Source organism: Oryx dammah, unplaced genomic scaffold (genome assembly GCF_014754425.2).
Source record: "Oryx dammah isolate SB20612 unplaced genomic scaffold, SCBI_Odam_1.1 HiC_scaffold_29, whole genome shotgun sequence".
In the NCBI taxonomy this organism is placed as follows: domain Eukaryota; kingdom Metazoa; phylum Chordata; class Mammalia; order Artiodactyla; family Bovidae; genus Oryx; species Oryx dammah.
In genome coordinates this window covers 88,863,950-88,881,792 of record NW_024070213.1, presented here as the reverse complement: position 1 = coordinate 88,881,792, position 17,843 = coordinate 88,863,950, and the positions used below count along the sequence as shown (strand labels likewise).

At 40.9% G+C, this 17,843-nt stretch overlaps 1 protein-coding gene and 1 non-coding gene across 2 annotated transcripts in view; one reads left to right on the top strand and one right to left on the bottom strand.

Annotated features, from left to right (window-relative positions):
• The window catches only part of SLC4A8 (solute carrier family 4 member 8), a 76,315-nt gene that overhangs the window by 55,218 nt on the left and 3,254 nt on the right, over window positions 1-17,843 (bottom strand). Inside the window, exon 2 of the mRNA XM_040234169.1 lies at window positions 6,639-6,720. Coding sequence (XP_040090103.1) covers window positions 6,639-6,720 — 82 coding nt within the window. The remainder of the gene's footprint in view (window positions 1-6,638; window positions 6,721-17,843) is intronic.
• Window positions 7,129-7,201, top strand: TRNAE-CUC. The gene has a single exon. It is a non-coding gene; the product is annotated as a tRNA-Glu (tRNA).

The following is a 17,843-nucleotide window of genomic DNA, read 5'->3' as shown; positions in this document are numbered from 1 at the left end:
GAGGTAGGATGATTTGAGAGAATAGTATTGAAACATGTACATTACCATATGTGAAAGAGATAACCAGTCCAAGTTCAATGCATGAAACAGGGCACTCAAAGCCAGTGCACTGGGACAACCCTAAGGATGGGATGGGGAGGGAGGTAGAGGGGGGTTCAGGATGGGGGAAACATGTACACCGATGGCTGATTCATGTCAATGTATGGCAAAAACCACCACAATACTGTAAAGTAATTAGCCTCCAATTAAAATAAATAAATTAATTTTTAAAAAGAAGAAAAAAACAACCACTGGACTATGATTATCTTTCATTTTTGTCTAGATTGTTTTACTTTTTCTATTTCATATTCATTCAGTGTCCCCACTTCATTTAGTTTGTTTTCCAATTTCTCCATCTCTTCTTTTTTTTTTAATGTTCTCTCTCAAGCCTTTGTCAAATGTAATAGAAAATCTTTTGTATATATACGGATATAGTATGTATAATATATATATTTTAGAAAACTTGGGAATTTTTCCCTAGCTAAAAAATTTATGGGGACTTCCCTGGTGGGTCAGTGGCTAAGAATCTGCACTCCCAATGCAGAAGGCCTGGGTTTGATCCCTGATCAGGGAACTAGATCCCATATGCTGCAGCTAAGACCCAGTGCAGCCAAATATATAAACATTAAAGAAAGAAAAACAAAATTTATGACATTTTGATTCTACTTGTTTGACTTAGTATGAATAGAATGCTAGATTTCTAACTTATATTCACTCAAAATTTTGATATAGTTCTAAGTATTTTGGCATCTAGTATCTCTGCTAAAAGTCTAGAAAATTTATTATATTAGTGATCTTTTTAAAAAATTTTGAATGAAGCTTGAAACTGCTAATCCAATTCTGAGAATATAAAGAAATACTATGTTGTTAAAAAATAGGAAATTAACATGTGATACAGTATTATTAACTAAAGTATAGATTTTGTTCAAATTTCAAAAAAATTTATGCTAGTGTCCATTATTTGTTTTCATAACTTATTCAAGACTCCACATCATATTTGATTGTATCAAGCAGCTTCAGCAGCATGCAACAAATTCTGGTAAATTCTCTTTTCATTTTTATTCTATTACAAATATTTGCTATTTCCTTGTTATGGTTCCTTAGATACACTCATCATTTAAAAGTAGACAAATAATTTCCAAATACATGGTATTTTGAAAGAATCTTTGATGTTAATTTCTCATTTTGATATTAGTTTCTCTTTTAAATGCCTTCTTCTCTGCAATCACCCTCTATGTTTTTCCAGTCTTCTAACTGTATTGAACCTTTCAATGACTAGTCAAAGATCTCTGGTAAAAGTCACATTGCACTTGAAAATATGTGGGTTATTTTCAATTTTTTATTTTTATATTTTTGCTTATCCAACATAAACATTTTATTGAAAAAAATATTAATTTACAAATTCCTCTGTTCCTCTCTGACATGAGAGGAATAGTACATCTCCACTTGCCGAGAATGATGACACCAGCATAGCAACTGAAACCATCTGTAAACAAGGCTTGTGGTTGTTTTCCCTTCTCCCACTGACAATAGAGAACTTGCCATAAGGGCACAGGTATTAGTGAAAGCATACAAGCTGGAGAGTGAACAATCGCTCCTACTTATCCCTTTTCCTTGAGATACTATTGGCACGAGTTCCACTGAAGAGAGCTCCCTGTGGCCTGACTTTGGCCAGGGCGCAGGAATCACCATTGGTTGGGGGCAGACACCTGCAGTGACCTGGTGTCTCATGTTAAGATACTATTTTCAAATATCTTTTGATATTCATCTCTAACATACTTCCACAGTGATGAGAGAACAGACTCTGTATTATTTCATTACCTTTATGCCATCAGACTGTTGCACTTGGTTTTATGTCCCTGGATATGTTCCAGTAGTCTCTCCTAGTTTATAGTTTATGGGAATTTGAATAAAATTTGTACCCTACTGTTGTGTGGAAATTGTATAAATCTTAATTACGTTGGATTGGTTCACAGTGCTTTTCACGTCTACTCTCTCCTACTTCTCTGTATCTTGATTCTATTAACTTTTGAGCGTTTGATATTGAAACTCCAACTAAAAATCTTAATTTATCTACTAAAAAATAATTATAATATATAGTGGAACTATAGGTAACCTTGTTCTATCTTTTCTAAGTCTACTATAAATGTGTTATCATATTTTCATAATTTAAAAAATTTTAAAAAGAAGCAAAAAAAAAAAAAAGTCCCAGATCAGACCTTCTTCCTTTCAGAATTCCTTATATAACAAAACACAGTATCTGAAAAGGGCCACAAAAGGAACACGCAACCAAAGTGAATGTACTTAGAGTGGATGGAACGCCCACCAGGGCATGATGATTGAGAAGGTCCTAGTCAACCTAGGAGTGGGGAGCTCAATCCAGCAAGAGTTCCTATATAAGGGACTTTTGCAAAGAGTTACTGCTGCTGCTGCTGCTGCTGCTAAGTCGCTTCAGTCGTGTCCAACTCTGTGCGACCCCATAGACGGCAGCCCACCAGGCTTCCCCGTCCCTGGGATTCTCCAGGCAAGAACGCTGGAGTGGGTTGCCATTTCCTTCTCCAATGCATGAAAGTGAAAAGTGAAAGTGAAGTCGCTCAGTCGTGTCCGACTCTTGGCGACCCCATGGACTGTAGCCTACCAGGCTCCTCTGCCCATGGGATTTTCCAGGCAAAAGTACTGGAGTGGGGTGCCATTGCCTTCTCCGAAAGAGTTACTAAGGAAGACTTTTCCTTCTCTAAGAAGTATTTTTGATCCAATGAGTTCCCATAAATATTAGCCAACCACAGCACGTGCTTTTGAAAACACCAGAGACACAGGCAAAAAAGAAAACAAAACCCAGCAGAGGTCAGAGCTAAGAACAACCAAATGGCTACCAGAAAACCAGACATCAGTTTCTAGGCTGGACTCAGAAACAGGGACTCATATATTCTGAGTGAAATCAGAAAAGATGACAAACAAATGGACACTGGGAAACGAATGCAGCACCAACAAAATCCAGTCCGTCTAATGGGATTCTGCAGCCCAGGGACTTTACTAAACCTAAACTAATCCTGTAGTCACTTCACTGGCCTCTCAACTGCTCTCCTACCCACATAGTCTTCGTTCCCCTCATCTACGTACTTACTCACCCAAATTCTGCCATTTTCCCAGTCTTTCTTCCAGTTATTGTCAAACCTACTCTCCAGGGACTGTGTGCAAATACAAGTATTCATTTAATAAAACTTACTAGGAGATGTAATTGTAGAGTTTACTTTTTAAATAAGTATGTACACACAGAGAGCACTAGTGAACTGGAACTGAATCTCGCAGAGCATGATAGGAATCACAGAGCGAGCCTACCCTGCAGACGGAGTCTGGACTTTCAGAAGCTGAATGCATTCTGAGCACGCTAGAGCATGGAGCATGCGCATAGAACACAGAACGCCTTAGCACACACTGATGGGTACCCTATTTCCTGGGCTTCAGGTTGAGTCAAAGTCAATTATGGCAGGGAAAGTATAACATGTGGAGCATTTGCAAGCCACCCCTTTCCCCCCCCAACTTATAACTAAGGCCAAATGGCTCTTACCTCTTTTAAAAACTTATTAGAAGGTACCAAACTCACTCTAGGATTCATTAGTCTAGTAGCTAATCAGGAATAATGATCTGCCAGAAAAGATGGAAAAAGCCATTCCTCTAAATAAAGCCACTGCCCTATGTTCCTCTGGGACTGGGAGAGTCCACTGAAGAAATCAGGCGCTATTGCTCTTTTTGAGTTTCTCTTTGGAAATTTGTCCTAATGTTTGCTTTTGACTATATATATATAAAGCAAAGGCTTCCCAGGTGGCACAGTGGTAAAATAAAAAAAAAAGTCTGCCTGCCAGTGCAGGAGACACAAGAGTCATGAGTTCTATCCCTGGGTCAGGAAGATCTCCTGGAGGCAGAAATGGTAACCCACTCCAGTATTCTTTTCAGGAATAGTCCATGGACAGAGGAGTCTGGGGGGCTACAGTCCATAGCGTCGCAAAGAGTTGGACACAACTGAGCACACACACAATGTAATGGTTTAGTGCATCTGCTCCTGCTGATGGATTAATTTATGCAAAAAAAGAAAAAAACAACCCTCACATTTACAAAAGTCTCTAACAATGTCCAGAGATTACATCTCAGAAGTAGTTCTGAACATGGTTTATGTCAGGTGGTGTCAAGGGGGTAGAACAAAGGGGAAGGAAGACCCAGAGATTTATCTGCAGCCACAGAACCTTGCAGCATGGCACACATGAGAACTAGAATACAATTAGAACAGTTTACTTGTCTTCCATCAGAGTGGAACTGATTTCATTCCATGTCTTCTAGAGACAGCACCTGCCTGAGCACAGCCTCGCTGAGCTGGGATGCCCTGGGAGCCCACAGCATGGTCAATCCTACAAGCACATTACAACTTTCTCTTCTCCTCTCCAGAGCTAATCAAGAACCATATCAGGCCTGAGGAGTGGGCACTATTTGTCCTCCATTTGCCTGTAGTGCATTTTTCTTAAGTGCCAACGTAAATAAGATTCTAGTTTTCAAAACGGGCTGTGTCTAAACGACTGTTTCCTTGTACACTACCCCCAGCAATGCCATCGTCACACATGGCCTTCTTTTACAGGAAAATGTGGAGACTGCGCAAGGAATAGATGATGTCATCTTGAGAAGATGCTCCTATTGCCAGCTACTCAGCTGATCTCTGATGGAACTCAGTCCTTGGGACCCAAAAGAGTTGGTCCAAGCTAATTATTCTACCCCCAAGTAGAGAAGAGTGTTCATAAATGGTTAACTTCTGGCTGAGGGCAAAGGTCTAGTGGGCTCAGACAACTAAACTAAAAGTAACAGTACTCCCAACTACAGTGAGAGGATAGAGAGGTAACAGGATTAACAAGGCAGAAGAAGAGGTGGGGCAATGCATAAAATGTTCACATGATGGAGCAAGATTTTGAGGTTGGGTGGTTAACTCTGGGTAGGCCCTCCTTTGCAGGTAGTATGTTAGAGTGGAAAGAGCAGAATTCCATCCCAGTCTTAACAGCTTAGACCCTGAGAAGTTTCCCCACCATGTAAAGTAGGGATGATACCTACCTGCCTTGATTGCTGTGAAGATTAAAAAGACAAAGAAGTGCCTAATCAAATGCTTATCACACAAGGGGTATTCAACAAATGTTCGCCTCACACCTCCACACCCTCCTTTCTTGCTCTTTCTTCCAACTGCTGAAAGCCACACTGGCTCCTCTTCCATCTGGTCAAAATAACTTGGGAAGCTTGATCTTGATACATCCAAACACCATTGACCTCCACTGAGCCACCCACATAAATTCTCATGGTAACAGACCCAGAGGCTGAGTCAGCCTCTACAGCTTTGACTCTCCCAACCAAAGGACAAGTTTTCTCTGGGGACTGTACAACTTTGATGAAAAAAAAAAAAAAAAGCACGGGAACAAGCAGTACAGAGAGAACATTTCACATGCTATCTCAGTCTCTAGAAAGTTGCTGTATCATAGCCTTCAACGTTGCAGGAGATGCTATAGAGATTTCACAAAGGCTTTTGAGCCAAATGTGGGTTCGTGTTAAAGTTATCGTGGACACAAGCCTTTCTTTAAAAAAAACTGAGTGTGAAGAGTTGACTCATTGGAAAAGACTTTGATGCTGGGAGGGATTGGGGGCAGGAGGAGAAGGGGACGACAGAGGAAGAGATGGCTGGATGGCATCACTGACTCGATGGACATGAATCTGAGTGAACTCCGGGAGTTGGTGATGGACAGGGAGGCCTGGTGTGCCTTGACTCATGGGGTCGCAAAGAGTTGGACACGACTGAGCGACTGGACTGAACTGAACTGAACTGAGCATCACCAGCATTATCAGGACACTAGGCTCTGTGGGAAAAAGGAAAGCAGAAGGACAGCACATGATGGTCATGTGGGGAGTTGGGGGAGGGGAGGGGAGAAGAGCCTTGACAGAGAGACAGATGGACAGGGCAGGTCAATTAAAATGCCTCTTCCTTCCCTTCCACTTCAGTGGATTTTTATACAGCTCTGTGCTGTGGGCCCTCAGTAAATATGCCATAGGTGTGTGTGTGTGTTTTCCCTTTTCTTGTTTAGATGAAAACACCAGATAGAAATGGGTATTAAGGGGGAAAGCAAACATTGCAAATGGGATAAAAATAAAGTTTTATGTTTAAACTAAGTTTTTAAAACTATTTGTATTTTATTTCTTTTGTATAGATTTGTGTTTGTATCTGTAATTTTTGCTTAATGATTCTAAGCAATCATCAAGAATCGATAAGCTGATCTGAGTGCTTCACATTCTCAAGGAATAGGTCATTTATTAATACTTACATTGGACTTTACTCAAAGCACTGTCTCACTAGCTGTCTACTAGATTCTAACAGTAAGACAGGTAGTATTATGTCTACTTCTGTTTAAGAGATGAGGAAATTGAGGCTAAGGGAAATTAAGTGATTTTTCCCCAAGGTCTCACAGCTAGTGAGCCAGAGTTAGGACTCCAGCCCAGGTCTCCTGAGAGCAAAGCTGCTCCTCTGCACAGGCTGCCTCTCATTGATTTCCCTCAGTACACGTAATAGCAGGGCTTACCTTCCAACTCTTCCTTCTCATAGTGGATGTTTAGAATTGTGCTGGTCCCACCCTGATCCACCACAGCTTCTTCATCTGGTCTCTGTTGAAACACAAATTAGTAGCCACGGTAACATACATTCATTCAAACTTTCATTCAAGTACTGTGTGTTTGCCTCACCCTTTACGCAACATTGAAGGGGAAAACCCAATGGTTTACAGATATTTTCCATTTGAACCTCACAATAACTCTGAGATGCAAACATGGCAGCCATTCTTTCTCATTTCATAAATAAACAGCCTGAGTCTCAGAAAACTTTAAAAATTATTGCCCAAGGTCAGAAACATGGTAAAAGGCAGAAGTAGAATTGAGCCGAGGTCTTGTAACTATGGATCCCATGTCTTTCCCACCTCCATACTCTACCCATAAGTCTGGACAATGTATTGGAATTTTGAAAGTGGTGTCAACCACATTGCCTCATTTGGTATAAGCTGGTCTCTTTGAGGGGATTCCCTGGTGGTCCACTGGTTAGGACTCTGTACTCTCACTGCCAAGGACCCAGGTTCAATCCCTGGTTGGGGAACTAATATCCCACAAGCTGCATGGCATGGCCAAAAAGAAAGTGTTGGTCTCCTTGACCTCTCTGCAGCATGAAGCCTATTTACCACTCTGTCCTTGAAACACTCCACCCTGCTCCTCTGCCCCATTCGAAGGTTCATCTCCTTCCTCCAACCATAATTCCCAAGGATGAGCACTCTATCTTTTGTTTCCCATGCTTGAGTCTTGCAAGTTCAACAGTGTACTGAAGCTATGAGGCTCAGTATTTGACAAGCCACTGGGATGCCATGCCTCAAGATCCATGTGTCTAAAATCCAGTGACTCTTCCTTCCAAACTGATATCCTGTGCTCATTTACTTACTCCTACCCATGGCTCCATGGCTCCACGGCTCCACGATTTCTTAGCCCACGTTTGAAATTTCAAACTTATTCATCCATCCCATGTGTTGAGTGCCCGTCGTATACCTTCCAGGAAACAGCTCCCTTTTCTTGCCAAGTCCTCCTTTGCAGTTCCCTCAGGTTCACTCTCCACTCTCATCCTCTCCATCGCCCACCCTCCTGCCCTTTCAGTCACAGTGGACATTGTTTTCAGTTCTGGAATCACACTCATATTCTTCCCTCAGCCCAGAACTATCGCCCTCTCCCTGCTGTGCCCACCTCCATCACCAGCAGCTAACACTTATTCATCATCCCAATCTCAGCCTAAAAGTACTTCCTTAGAAGCCTTTCCTGACTACCCTCCATTGATATGCCCCCAAAGCACACTGCATTTCTCCTTAGAAATGAAACCTCTCTGCTCCTCAGGGAGGGACCATATCTGTCTTCCTCATCATGGTTTCCCCAACACCTGATGGATTTTTCGCATAGGAGGTGCTCAGTAAATTTTTCTTAAAAGAATAAATGTAATGGCATCTACACCTTATCAAGACTCTCACCAGATCCGGAATTATTTCAAAAAAGATCTTAGCTAACTTCCCTGCCAATCAATTTCTTCTACCAAACCTGCAACTCCAGCCAGGCTCTCTGACCCCATGGACAGCACACACATTCCCATCGCCACGCCTTTGCTCACACTGTCTGGTCATCTAACAGTCTTTTCCCCAACTCCCCAGCACACCAAATCCTCACCATCCTTCCATCCTGCTCAATGTTCCAGCTTGAGGGTCAATTTTACTATTTTATAGTTATCATCTATGTCCCCTATGTTTTAAAAAATAAAAAGAAAGGTGGAGAAAACTATTAATTTGCTAACTTTTAGCTAAGAAAGGGTGTTGGAACAAAAAGATCTGCTTATACTTAAAAACATATAAAGGAAAAACAAGCCATAAGGGATATTTTTAAGTAGTTACCTACAGAGGAGGGAGGCAATGGGGTAGATGATAAGGATAGAAAGACTAAACTTCTTCGAAGATGATTTATATTGAAAATTTTAAAACAAAATTAATTTATTAAAAAAAATTAAAAAAAATTTTCCAGAAAATGAAAATAAATGCCAAATCGATGGCATAACTATTCTAAAAGAAATTATTCCAAATAAATTTTAAAAACATAATAAGCTGACTGAACATCCTTAGTGACATATACCCTAAGGACAAAAAGAATTTGAAAAGATCTGAAACTGCTTTTTAGCTGTCATATTGTTGGTTACATGTTGGTGTTATTTTTCAGAGACTGTTCTGTACTGTGAGATACAGTAAATGATTATATGAACTTACCCTGGCACTCTCAGTGTGACTGAGACCTGGGGTTCTCAGCAGGGGTGAAAGGAGATACAGTTGTAAGGCAGAAGTTAAGTAAAAACTTTATAGTCCTGAATTTGAATTGGAAGTATCAACAAGAATATATATATATTTATAACTTTAAATATTTTAAAATTTATAAATTTATATTTCCTAGCTCTGTCCAGACAAAATGTCTAGAAAAAATTATCAGTTGGTAGCAAGAAGTATCATTAGCACCTAGACTGTGGTATCTTAAAATATCATTTTCTGCTAAAAGACACTCAAAGACAACTAGGTTTATGTCAAAAGGACTCAGGTCCAACTTAGAGAGGGCCCTTACTAACATAGGACAATCTGAGCATCAGTAAAAGTGATAACTGTAACAGATTGAAAATATCAAATATATTTGAATCCATGAGTTCACCATGTCACTTTAAAAATTAGTTAACTGGTCAACATTGGAGGATAATACTAGCAAGTGAAAAAATGAAGTGAAAGTGTTAGTCACTCATTCGTGTCTGACTCTTTGCAACACCACGGACTTTAGCCCTCCAGGCTTCTCTGTCCAAGAGACACCCCAGGCAAGAATCATGGAATGGGTTGCTGTTCCCTCCTCCAGGGAATCTTCCCAACCCAGGGATCCAACCCGGGTCTCCTGCACTGCAGGCAGACTCTTTTATCATCTGAACCACCAGGGAAGTGCAATACTAGTGAGTGAAAGTTGCTCAGTTGTGTCCGACTCTTTGAGACCCCACGGACTATGCAGTCCATGGAATTCTCCAGGTCAGAATACTGGAGAGGATAGCTGTTTCCTTCTCCAAAGGATCTTCCCAACCTAGGGATTGAACCCAGGTCTCCTGCATTGCAGGCAGATTCTTTATCAGCTGAGCCATGAGGGAAGCCCCAATACTAGCAAACCAATTCATTATTTTGCAAACTGGTGAAAATTCATCCTGGCCTTCCTATATAAATTGTACCTTACAGTGATACCATAGAGTAGATGAGAAAAGTTTCCTATTATAGAAAAGACTAAATGAAAAAAGAATGTTAGCATTAGGACATTGCCATTTTATAATCCCTAATGGACTGCATTGATTTTCAAGGCCACTAACACCACAAAAAGAGAGACAACCAGACACTATGCCTCCTAATGGGAGACCTTATCACCACCCATGAGGTAATCTTACCAAATAAAGTGTCCCTGAATCTGATCAAGACTCTACGCCCAAAAACCAATTTCCCGAAAATACAAAGAAACACAATTCCATGGAAAAACACCACCACAGGAATATAATCAGCAAAATCCAGACTGTGGAAAAATCTAAAGCTATAGGATAAATTGTCTCCCCACCATCTTTTTTAAAGTAAATAATTGCAAGAAGACAAAGAGACAGAGACAGGGGAACCTAAAACCAATAGGTCAAAAGAGACAACAAACCAATCACAATGTGTGGACTTAATTTGAATCTTGATTTAAACAAACTAACGAAAATAATTTTTTAGTTATTGATAAAATAATTTTTAAGGATATGACATTTGAGACAACTGGAAGTTTTTCTTTCATGACATTAAAGAAATTGTTATATTCTCTTTAGGTGGTACTATGCTTATTTTTTAAAGACTCTTTACCTTTGGGGACTTCCCTGGTGGTTCAGATGGTTAAGAATCTGCCTACAATGCAAGAGACCTGGGTTCCATCCTGGATCAGGAAGATCTGGAGAAGGAAATGGCAACCCACTCTAATATTCTTGCCTGGAGAATCCCAGGGACGGGGGAGCCTGGCAGACTATAGTCCACACAGTTCACAGGGTCACAAAGAATTATTTTCGCAAATTGTTATTTTCTTTTTTAGGTGGCACTATGGTTATTTTTTTAAAGCATCTTAATCTTTTAGTACTCATACTGAAATATTTACCAATAAAATTGAGCAATTATAGATATATAAAATAAGTTAACTTAGAAACACTATTTTTTTCACATTTTATAAAATAATGTTATTCACAACCCTCAATACATCTTTAACATCAATGTCTTCCTCAATACCATAGATGCTTTGAGTCAATTTGCCAGAGCATGTCAGTTTCATTTCCACCTAAGTGGTAAAGGCGCTCGTAAAAAGTCAAGTCCTTTCTGAAGAATAACTTCTTGGTGGAAAAAACTCATCTTTATTTTAGACTTACTTATCATTTGTGAATTTCCTGATAGCAGGAGCCATGTATTTTCATTTTTTTATTCTCCCAGAGCCTAACACAGTAGTTTACCACTGTAAGTAGCCTGCATTCCTGTAAGTTCCAAGAGGGTAGGTACTGTGTCTTTTGTTGACCACCATGTACCTACCACCTAGTACCATGTCCAGTATGTGGTAAGTATCCAATACATTTTTAAAATTTATTTTTAATTGGAGGATACTTGCTGTACAATGTTGTGCTGATTGCTGCCATACAACATGAATCAGATGTAAGCATACATACATCCCCTCTCTCTTGAACCTCCCTTCCACCCCCCACCTCATTCCACCCCTCTAAGTTGTCATAAAGTACCAGGTTGGGCTCCATGTGTTACACAGCAACTTCTCATTAGCCATCTATTTTACATACGGTACTGTATATGTTTCATTGCTCCTCTCTCAATTCGTCCCACCCTCTCTCTCCTGCCCGCACTGTGTTCACAAGTCTGTTCTCCATGTCTGCATCTCTATTCCTGCCCTGCAAATAGGCTTATCAGTGCCATTTTTCTAGATTGCATAATATGTGTTAATTGTACAATATTCATCTTTCTCTTTCTGACTTACTTCACTGTGTATAACAGGCTTTAGGTTCATCCACTAGAACTGACTCAAGTGGATTTACGGCTAAGTAATATTCTACCGTATATATGTACCACAACTTCTTTATCTATTGATCTGTCAGTGGACATCTAAGTGGCTTCCATGTCCTAACTATTGTAAATAGTGCTGCAATGAACATTAGGGTACATGTGTCTTTTAAATTACTGTATCCAATATATTTTGATAAATGAATATTTGTTAGTTTTCAAAATTTTCTCATATGTTTCCTCATAAAACTTCACACATATGTATCCCTATATACATATACATGAATAATTTTTCATGTTGGCTTCCCCACAGTTTTGTAATATCCAGAGGACAGGGGCCAACTGATTATAACGCTTAATACTGTCCGCAGACATCTGACACAGCACAGAACACAGAATCTTGGGGAAGCAGGGAGGGAGGGGTGGTTGATTTCTTGACTCTAAGACTATAAAAGCAAACTGTATAGAGCCAGGTCAATCAGCTGAAAAACTCAGGTTGAAAATCAACTTGCTTGTTACTTTAATTTAGCTTGGTTAATCACAGTCTAAAGTCACTGAATAAATGTTCATGCACCTTCTGTGTCTTACTAAAGAAAACAGAACTACTGTCAAACACCATCAGCCAAGCACTGTTGAGATCTATTGCTCAGAGAAAAAGATTCCTTTCAAAATATTACTGCTCACTGACAATGCCCTTGGTCACCCAAGAGCTCTAACAAAGATGTACAATGACATGTTGCTTTCATGCCTGCTAACAATACAACACCCATTCTGTAGCCCATGGATCAAGGAGTCATTTCAATTTTCAAGTCATATTATTTAAGAATACATTTCATAACGTATGTAGTGCCTATGGAGAGTGATTTCTCTGATGGGTATCGGCAAAGAAAATTGAAAATCTTCTGGAACAGAGTCACCATCCTAGATGCCATTAAGAACATTCATGATTCATGGGAAGAGGTCAAAATATCAATATGAACAGGAGTTTGGAGGAAGTTAATCCCAACCCTCATGGATGAAGCCTTGAGGGGTTCAAGACTTCAGAGGAGAAAGTAACTGAGGATGTGGTGGAAATAGCAAGAAAACTAGAATCAGAAGTGGAGCCTGAAGATGGGACTGGATTGCTAGAACCACACAATGAAACTTGAACAGATAAGGAGTTGCTTCTTATGAATTAGCAAAGAAAGTGGCTTCTTGAGATGGAATCTACTCCTGGTAAAGATGCTGGGAAGATGCTGTTGAAATGACAAAGAATTTAGAATATTACATAAACTTAATTGATAAAGCAGTAGCAGGGCTTTAGAGGACTGGCTCCAATTTTGAAAGAAGTTCTACTGTGGGTAAAATGCTATCAAACTGCATTGCACGCTACAGAGAAATTGTTCCTGGAAGGAAGAATCAATGGATGTGGCAAACTTCACTGTTGTCTTATTTTAGGTAACTGCAACAGTTATCCCAACCTTCAGCAACCACTGCCCTGATCCATAACCAGCCATCCACAGCAAGGCAAGACTCTCTGCCAGCAGAAACATTATGACTTGCTAAAGGCTCAGATGATGGATAACAGTTTTCAGCAATAAAGTATTTTTTCATTAAGGTATGTACATTTTTTAGATATAACGCTATTGCACACTTAATAGATTTCAGGAGAATATAAACATAGCTTTTATAGGCACTGAGAAACCAGAGAATCTGGGCAACTTGCGTTACAGTAGTCACTATATTGTGGTGGTCTGGAATTGAACCAGCAGTATCTCCAAGGCATGCCGTATTCTGATACGGTGGTCATGTCATTAAAAAAAAGGGAAAAGGTCCTTAATCTTTAGTAATACATACTTAAGTTTTTACTGATGAAATGATACAGTGTCTGGGATTTGGAGACTGGGTAGAGACATGGATGAAATAAGACAGGCTGTCTGTTCATTGTTGAAGCCAGGTCATGGGATACACGATGATTCATTTTTCAATTCTCTCTACTTGGGAATATCCTTAAAATGTTGGATAAATTGCAAACATATTAAGCTTTGCTTAAAATCATAAAACATGAAAATAAAAGAACATTAAGTCTCAGTTGTCTGTGCTGATTGCGGATTCCTCACCATGTGATTAGTATGGACCTCTGATACTGTCCTTATTTATGGTAGCGAGGATTTAACCATGAATTTCCAGGATTCCTATGAATGGGCTTCAGAGGATTATATGCGAGTGTGCATTTTTCTTAGGAGAGATTCCATAGCTTTCATCAGATTCTCAAGGGTACTTGTGACTCAGAAAATATTAGCATCATGAGAACCACATGGTATAAGTTCAGGAGAAAAAGGAAAGGAGGACGGGAGGGAAAGAAGGGTGAACTGGAGAAACGACCCGGTTTCTGCACCTCTTCCTGACTCATGACCATGACTCACAATATAAATGTGAATTGATGTGGGCCTACCCGAAGGCTTAAGTAAGATAAAAAGAACTAAGAGGGTTAAATACACATTAAAACATTGAAATTGCAAGGCACGTTGTGAGAAAGAAAGCATTGTTATGAGCCTTGAAAAATGAATGAATTACAGCTGAGTAGCAGACCAGCTTCTCACTTACAGTTAATGGACAAATTAAAAGGCAGAGGCGGGGCTGTCTTACATAATGGCCCCAGATCCTTGAAGCAACCACAAAGGTTGCAGCAGGCAGTGGGGCCCACCTTGAGCCCTCTCCCTGACCCCTCCCTGTGGCTCCACTCTGGTCCTGAGAGGTGGCAGTCCTGCCAAACTCAGCTCTGCTTCCTCTCCTGCAGTCAGCCTCAGAGCCTTTCACCTCCAAAGACCTCTTTCATCTTTTATCCAATGTTTTCAGATAACAGCCTCCTACCCCACCCACCCAACAACAATAAGAGTCAAGTGTTGATTGAGTTCTGAAACACAACCATTTTTAAATTAAACACAGAAGTGACTTTTAGGGTTTCTAATCAGTAAGCTGAGTTTCTATAATTAATATTAGGAACAAATATTTACAGAACACTGACTGTATACCTAGCATTATGCTTTACATATATCGTCTCAACCCTCACAACAGTCCTAAATAAATCAAAGCTAAGTAAGATCTCACAAGGGCTGAGACAGGAGGAACTCCAACTCAAGTCTCTCTGTATTAACATAATATACTATAACATATTAACATCACACACTAACACCGCCAAAAGCAAAGAACCTGGTCATTTTAGAGAGTTCAGGTCACCTAATCATGGATAAATGTCCACAGTGAAAACAGCTCAAGATTGTCACATTGTTACCTTCTTAAATCCTTGTACTTCACACTGCCTTTACTGACCAGAGTTCCAATAGAGTTCTCGACTTCCTTTTTATCCAGAAAGCTCATGAATTCTGACCCCTTGTAGACATCATCACTGAATCTGACCCAGAGATCCTCAACTCTCTAATGCCCTCAATCTGACTTCCTCACTGGATGAAGACAATGGATAGTAAGAAAAGGGGCTTCCACGAGGTTGTATACAGCTGTTCTGGTCCTCCTCTCGGGGGCCATGAGCTTCTGAGCACCCACAAGTTTCCTAGTCTGACTCTTCAGCAGGCTGCTAGGGGCCTAAAATTGCAAAGTGACTCTGGTTTCTCAGTGATTTTTCTTTTTTATTGAACCCCACTTGGAATCACTCCTGTTCAGTACAATTTACTAGTAAGCACATTGCAGTTTGCAGAACAATGGCTCCCAAAGGATTTGCACATCTTAATCCCTGGAACCCAAGAATACATTGCTTTATACAGCAATAGGGAATTAAGGTTGCAGATGGAAGTAAGGTCGCTAATCAGTGGATCTTAAAATAAGGACGTTATCTGGATTATCCATGGGTTCAATGTAGTCACAAGGATCCCTAAAAATGGAAGAAGGAGGTAGGAGAGAATGAAGTTTGATGACAAAAGCAGGGACTGAGAGATGCCGTGCTGCTGGTTTTGGCTGCTGAGAGAGGGAACTGTGAGCCAAGGCATGCAGGCAGCCTCACAGAGCTGAAGTTAAAGAGACAGATTCTCCCACAGAGCCTCCAGAAAGAAACACAGCCTCGCCAACACTGATTTTAGCCCAGTGAGACTCATGATGGAAATCTGAAGTATAGAACTGTAAGATACTCAGTTTGTGTTGTTCTAAGCCAATAAATGTGTGGTGGTTTGTTAGGGCAGCAATAGACACTAATACATACATCATGGCTTCCTAACTAGGAAGATCAGAGTAAACCTGTTACTACTTCATGGGAAACAACCAACCTCTCCATTATCTCGGATTTGTTGCTGTTACCTAGCAGCAGATTTAGAATAAACATATTGCTTTTCTGTGTTCTGATTACCATTGTGATAGGCTTAGTTGAGAGCCCTGTCCACCCTGCCTAGGCAAACCATGAGCAAAGACAATTATCTACAAGTTCAGAAGGAAGTAAATCTGCAACCTGAATTGTATCCCCAGCCTACCTCAATTCTCTGCTTGGCAGGAAAGCCCACACCTCTCCTACTGAAGTTCCCCAGTAGAGCTGATAGCACCAGGTAAAGAGAATGCTCATGTGTCCCTCAATTTCCACACAGGAAAGGAACACCTAGTGTGAGGTGGGAGAGGCTGGAGGCGTGCAGACTGTATGTACACTGCAAGGCAGTGAGAGGAGAAGCTGCTATGGTGGATACTTCTGTTTAATACATACTGACTGCGTCCCATGAACTGACCATGGCACTCAGAAGTCACCAGCTCTCTACAGAGACATGCATGCACTCACTCAGGAGACACGCACCAACGTGGGCCAGGGCCACTAGGCACTAGCATCCAGGAGTTTTTCCAGGTCCACTTTAAATATGAAGGGTGCCTCTCTTCCCATCCGCCAAGTTTCCCAATTATCACCCATTCACCAGGATTTGTTATTCTGAAGATTTCTACAAATTTCCCAGTCTGAGTTGGCCTGATTCACATAAAAGCCTTTGTAATTGCCCTAATTGCCTCTCTGAGCCTCCCTGAGGTTCCCAGCACCACTTGGCTCAAGTGCTGACAGTTTCAACCTCTGTAGCCTTCTCTTCCAGAAATTCTGCTCGATTCTGAAAGTGCTGATCAGGAGAATTTGAAGCTACAGACGTCCGTTGTTCCAGTCCAAACTAGAGGTTCTCCCTCAAGCTTTCTGATCTTCCACTCTTATCACGCCCTTTAAGAACCCACCACCTTTGGAGATCTCATTAAAATTCAATAATGCGAGCCTTCGTTAACTCATTCTAAATTCCACCAACAGCCACCTAGCTGTCCCCCATCATCCCAGCTCTTCCCACTCTAATATATCCTTTGTACTCCTTGCCACACATATATCCCCAAACATGTTAAAGTGCTCCCTCTGAACCAGGCACCAGTCTAGGTGCCAGAGACACAGGTTATGGTCATGTAGACCAAGGGCACATTCTTTGGAGATGGTCAGCTCTGCCACTTGTTAGAAGTTACTTAACCTCTTTGTTTCCTCATTTGGAAAATAAGGATAAGAAGGGCATGTAAATCTCATGGTTATTGAAAGACTGAGGCAATGCCTGGAAAGCATTAGGCACAGTACCTGGCACATGGCACGCACTCATGCAAGTTAATTTACAGAAACAGCAAACAAGGAGCTGGCAGGTCAGCAGCAGAGATGAACATGTAGAGTTCACAGGTAAGGGGTGGAAGAAGTAATATGACTTCGTGAGTGTTGTGAGCAGAAAAGACTAAGTGAAATTCTGATAGTGATACAGTGCTCATCCGTGCTCAGGCATGCCAACTCTTTGTGACCCCATGGACTGTAGCCCACCAGGGTCCTCTGGCCATGGGATTCTCCAGGAAAGAATACTGGAGTGGGTTGCCATGCCCTCCTCCAGGGGATCTTCCTGACCCAGGGATCAAACCCAAGTCTTCTGCATCTCCTGCATTACAGGCAGATTCCTTACCCACTGAGCCACCTGAGAAGCCCACTGAGCCACGTGGGAAGCCCACTGATACAGAGCCAGACCTTAAAGATTAAAACGGAATATTCTAGGTAGATAGGAGGGGGAATGTTTTCCAGCTAGAACACCTGAGCAAAGACACAATAGCAGAAATGGGAGACTTTTAAACAGGGAACGTGATAAAGCAATGGTCATCTCAGACTCT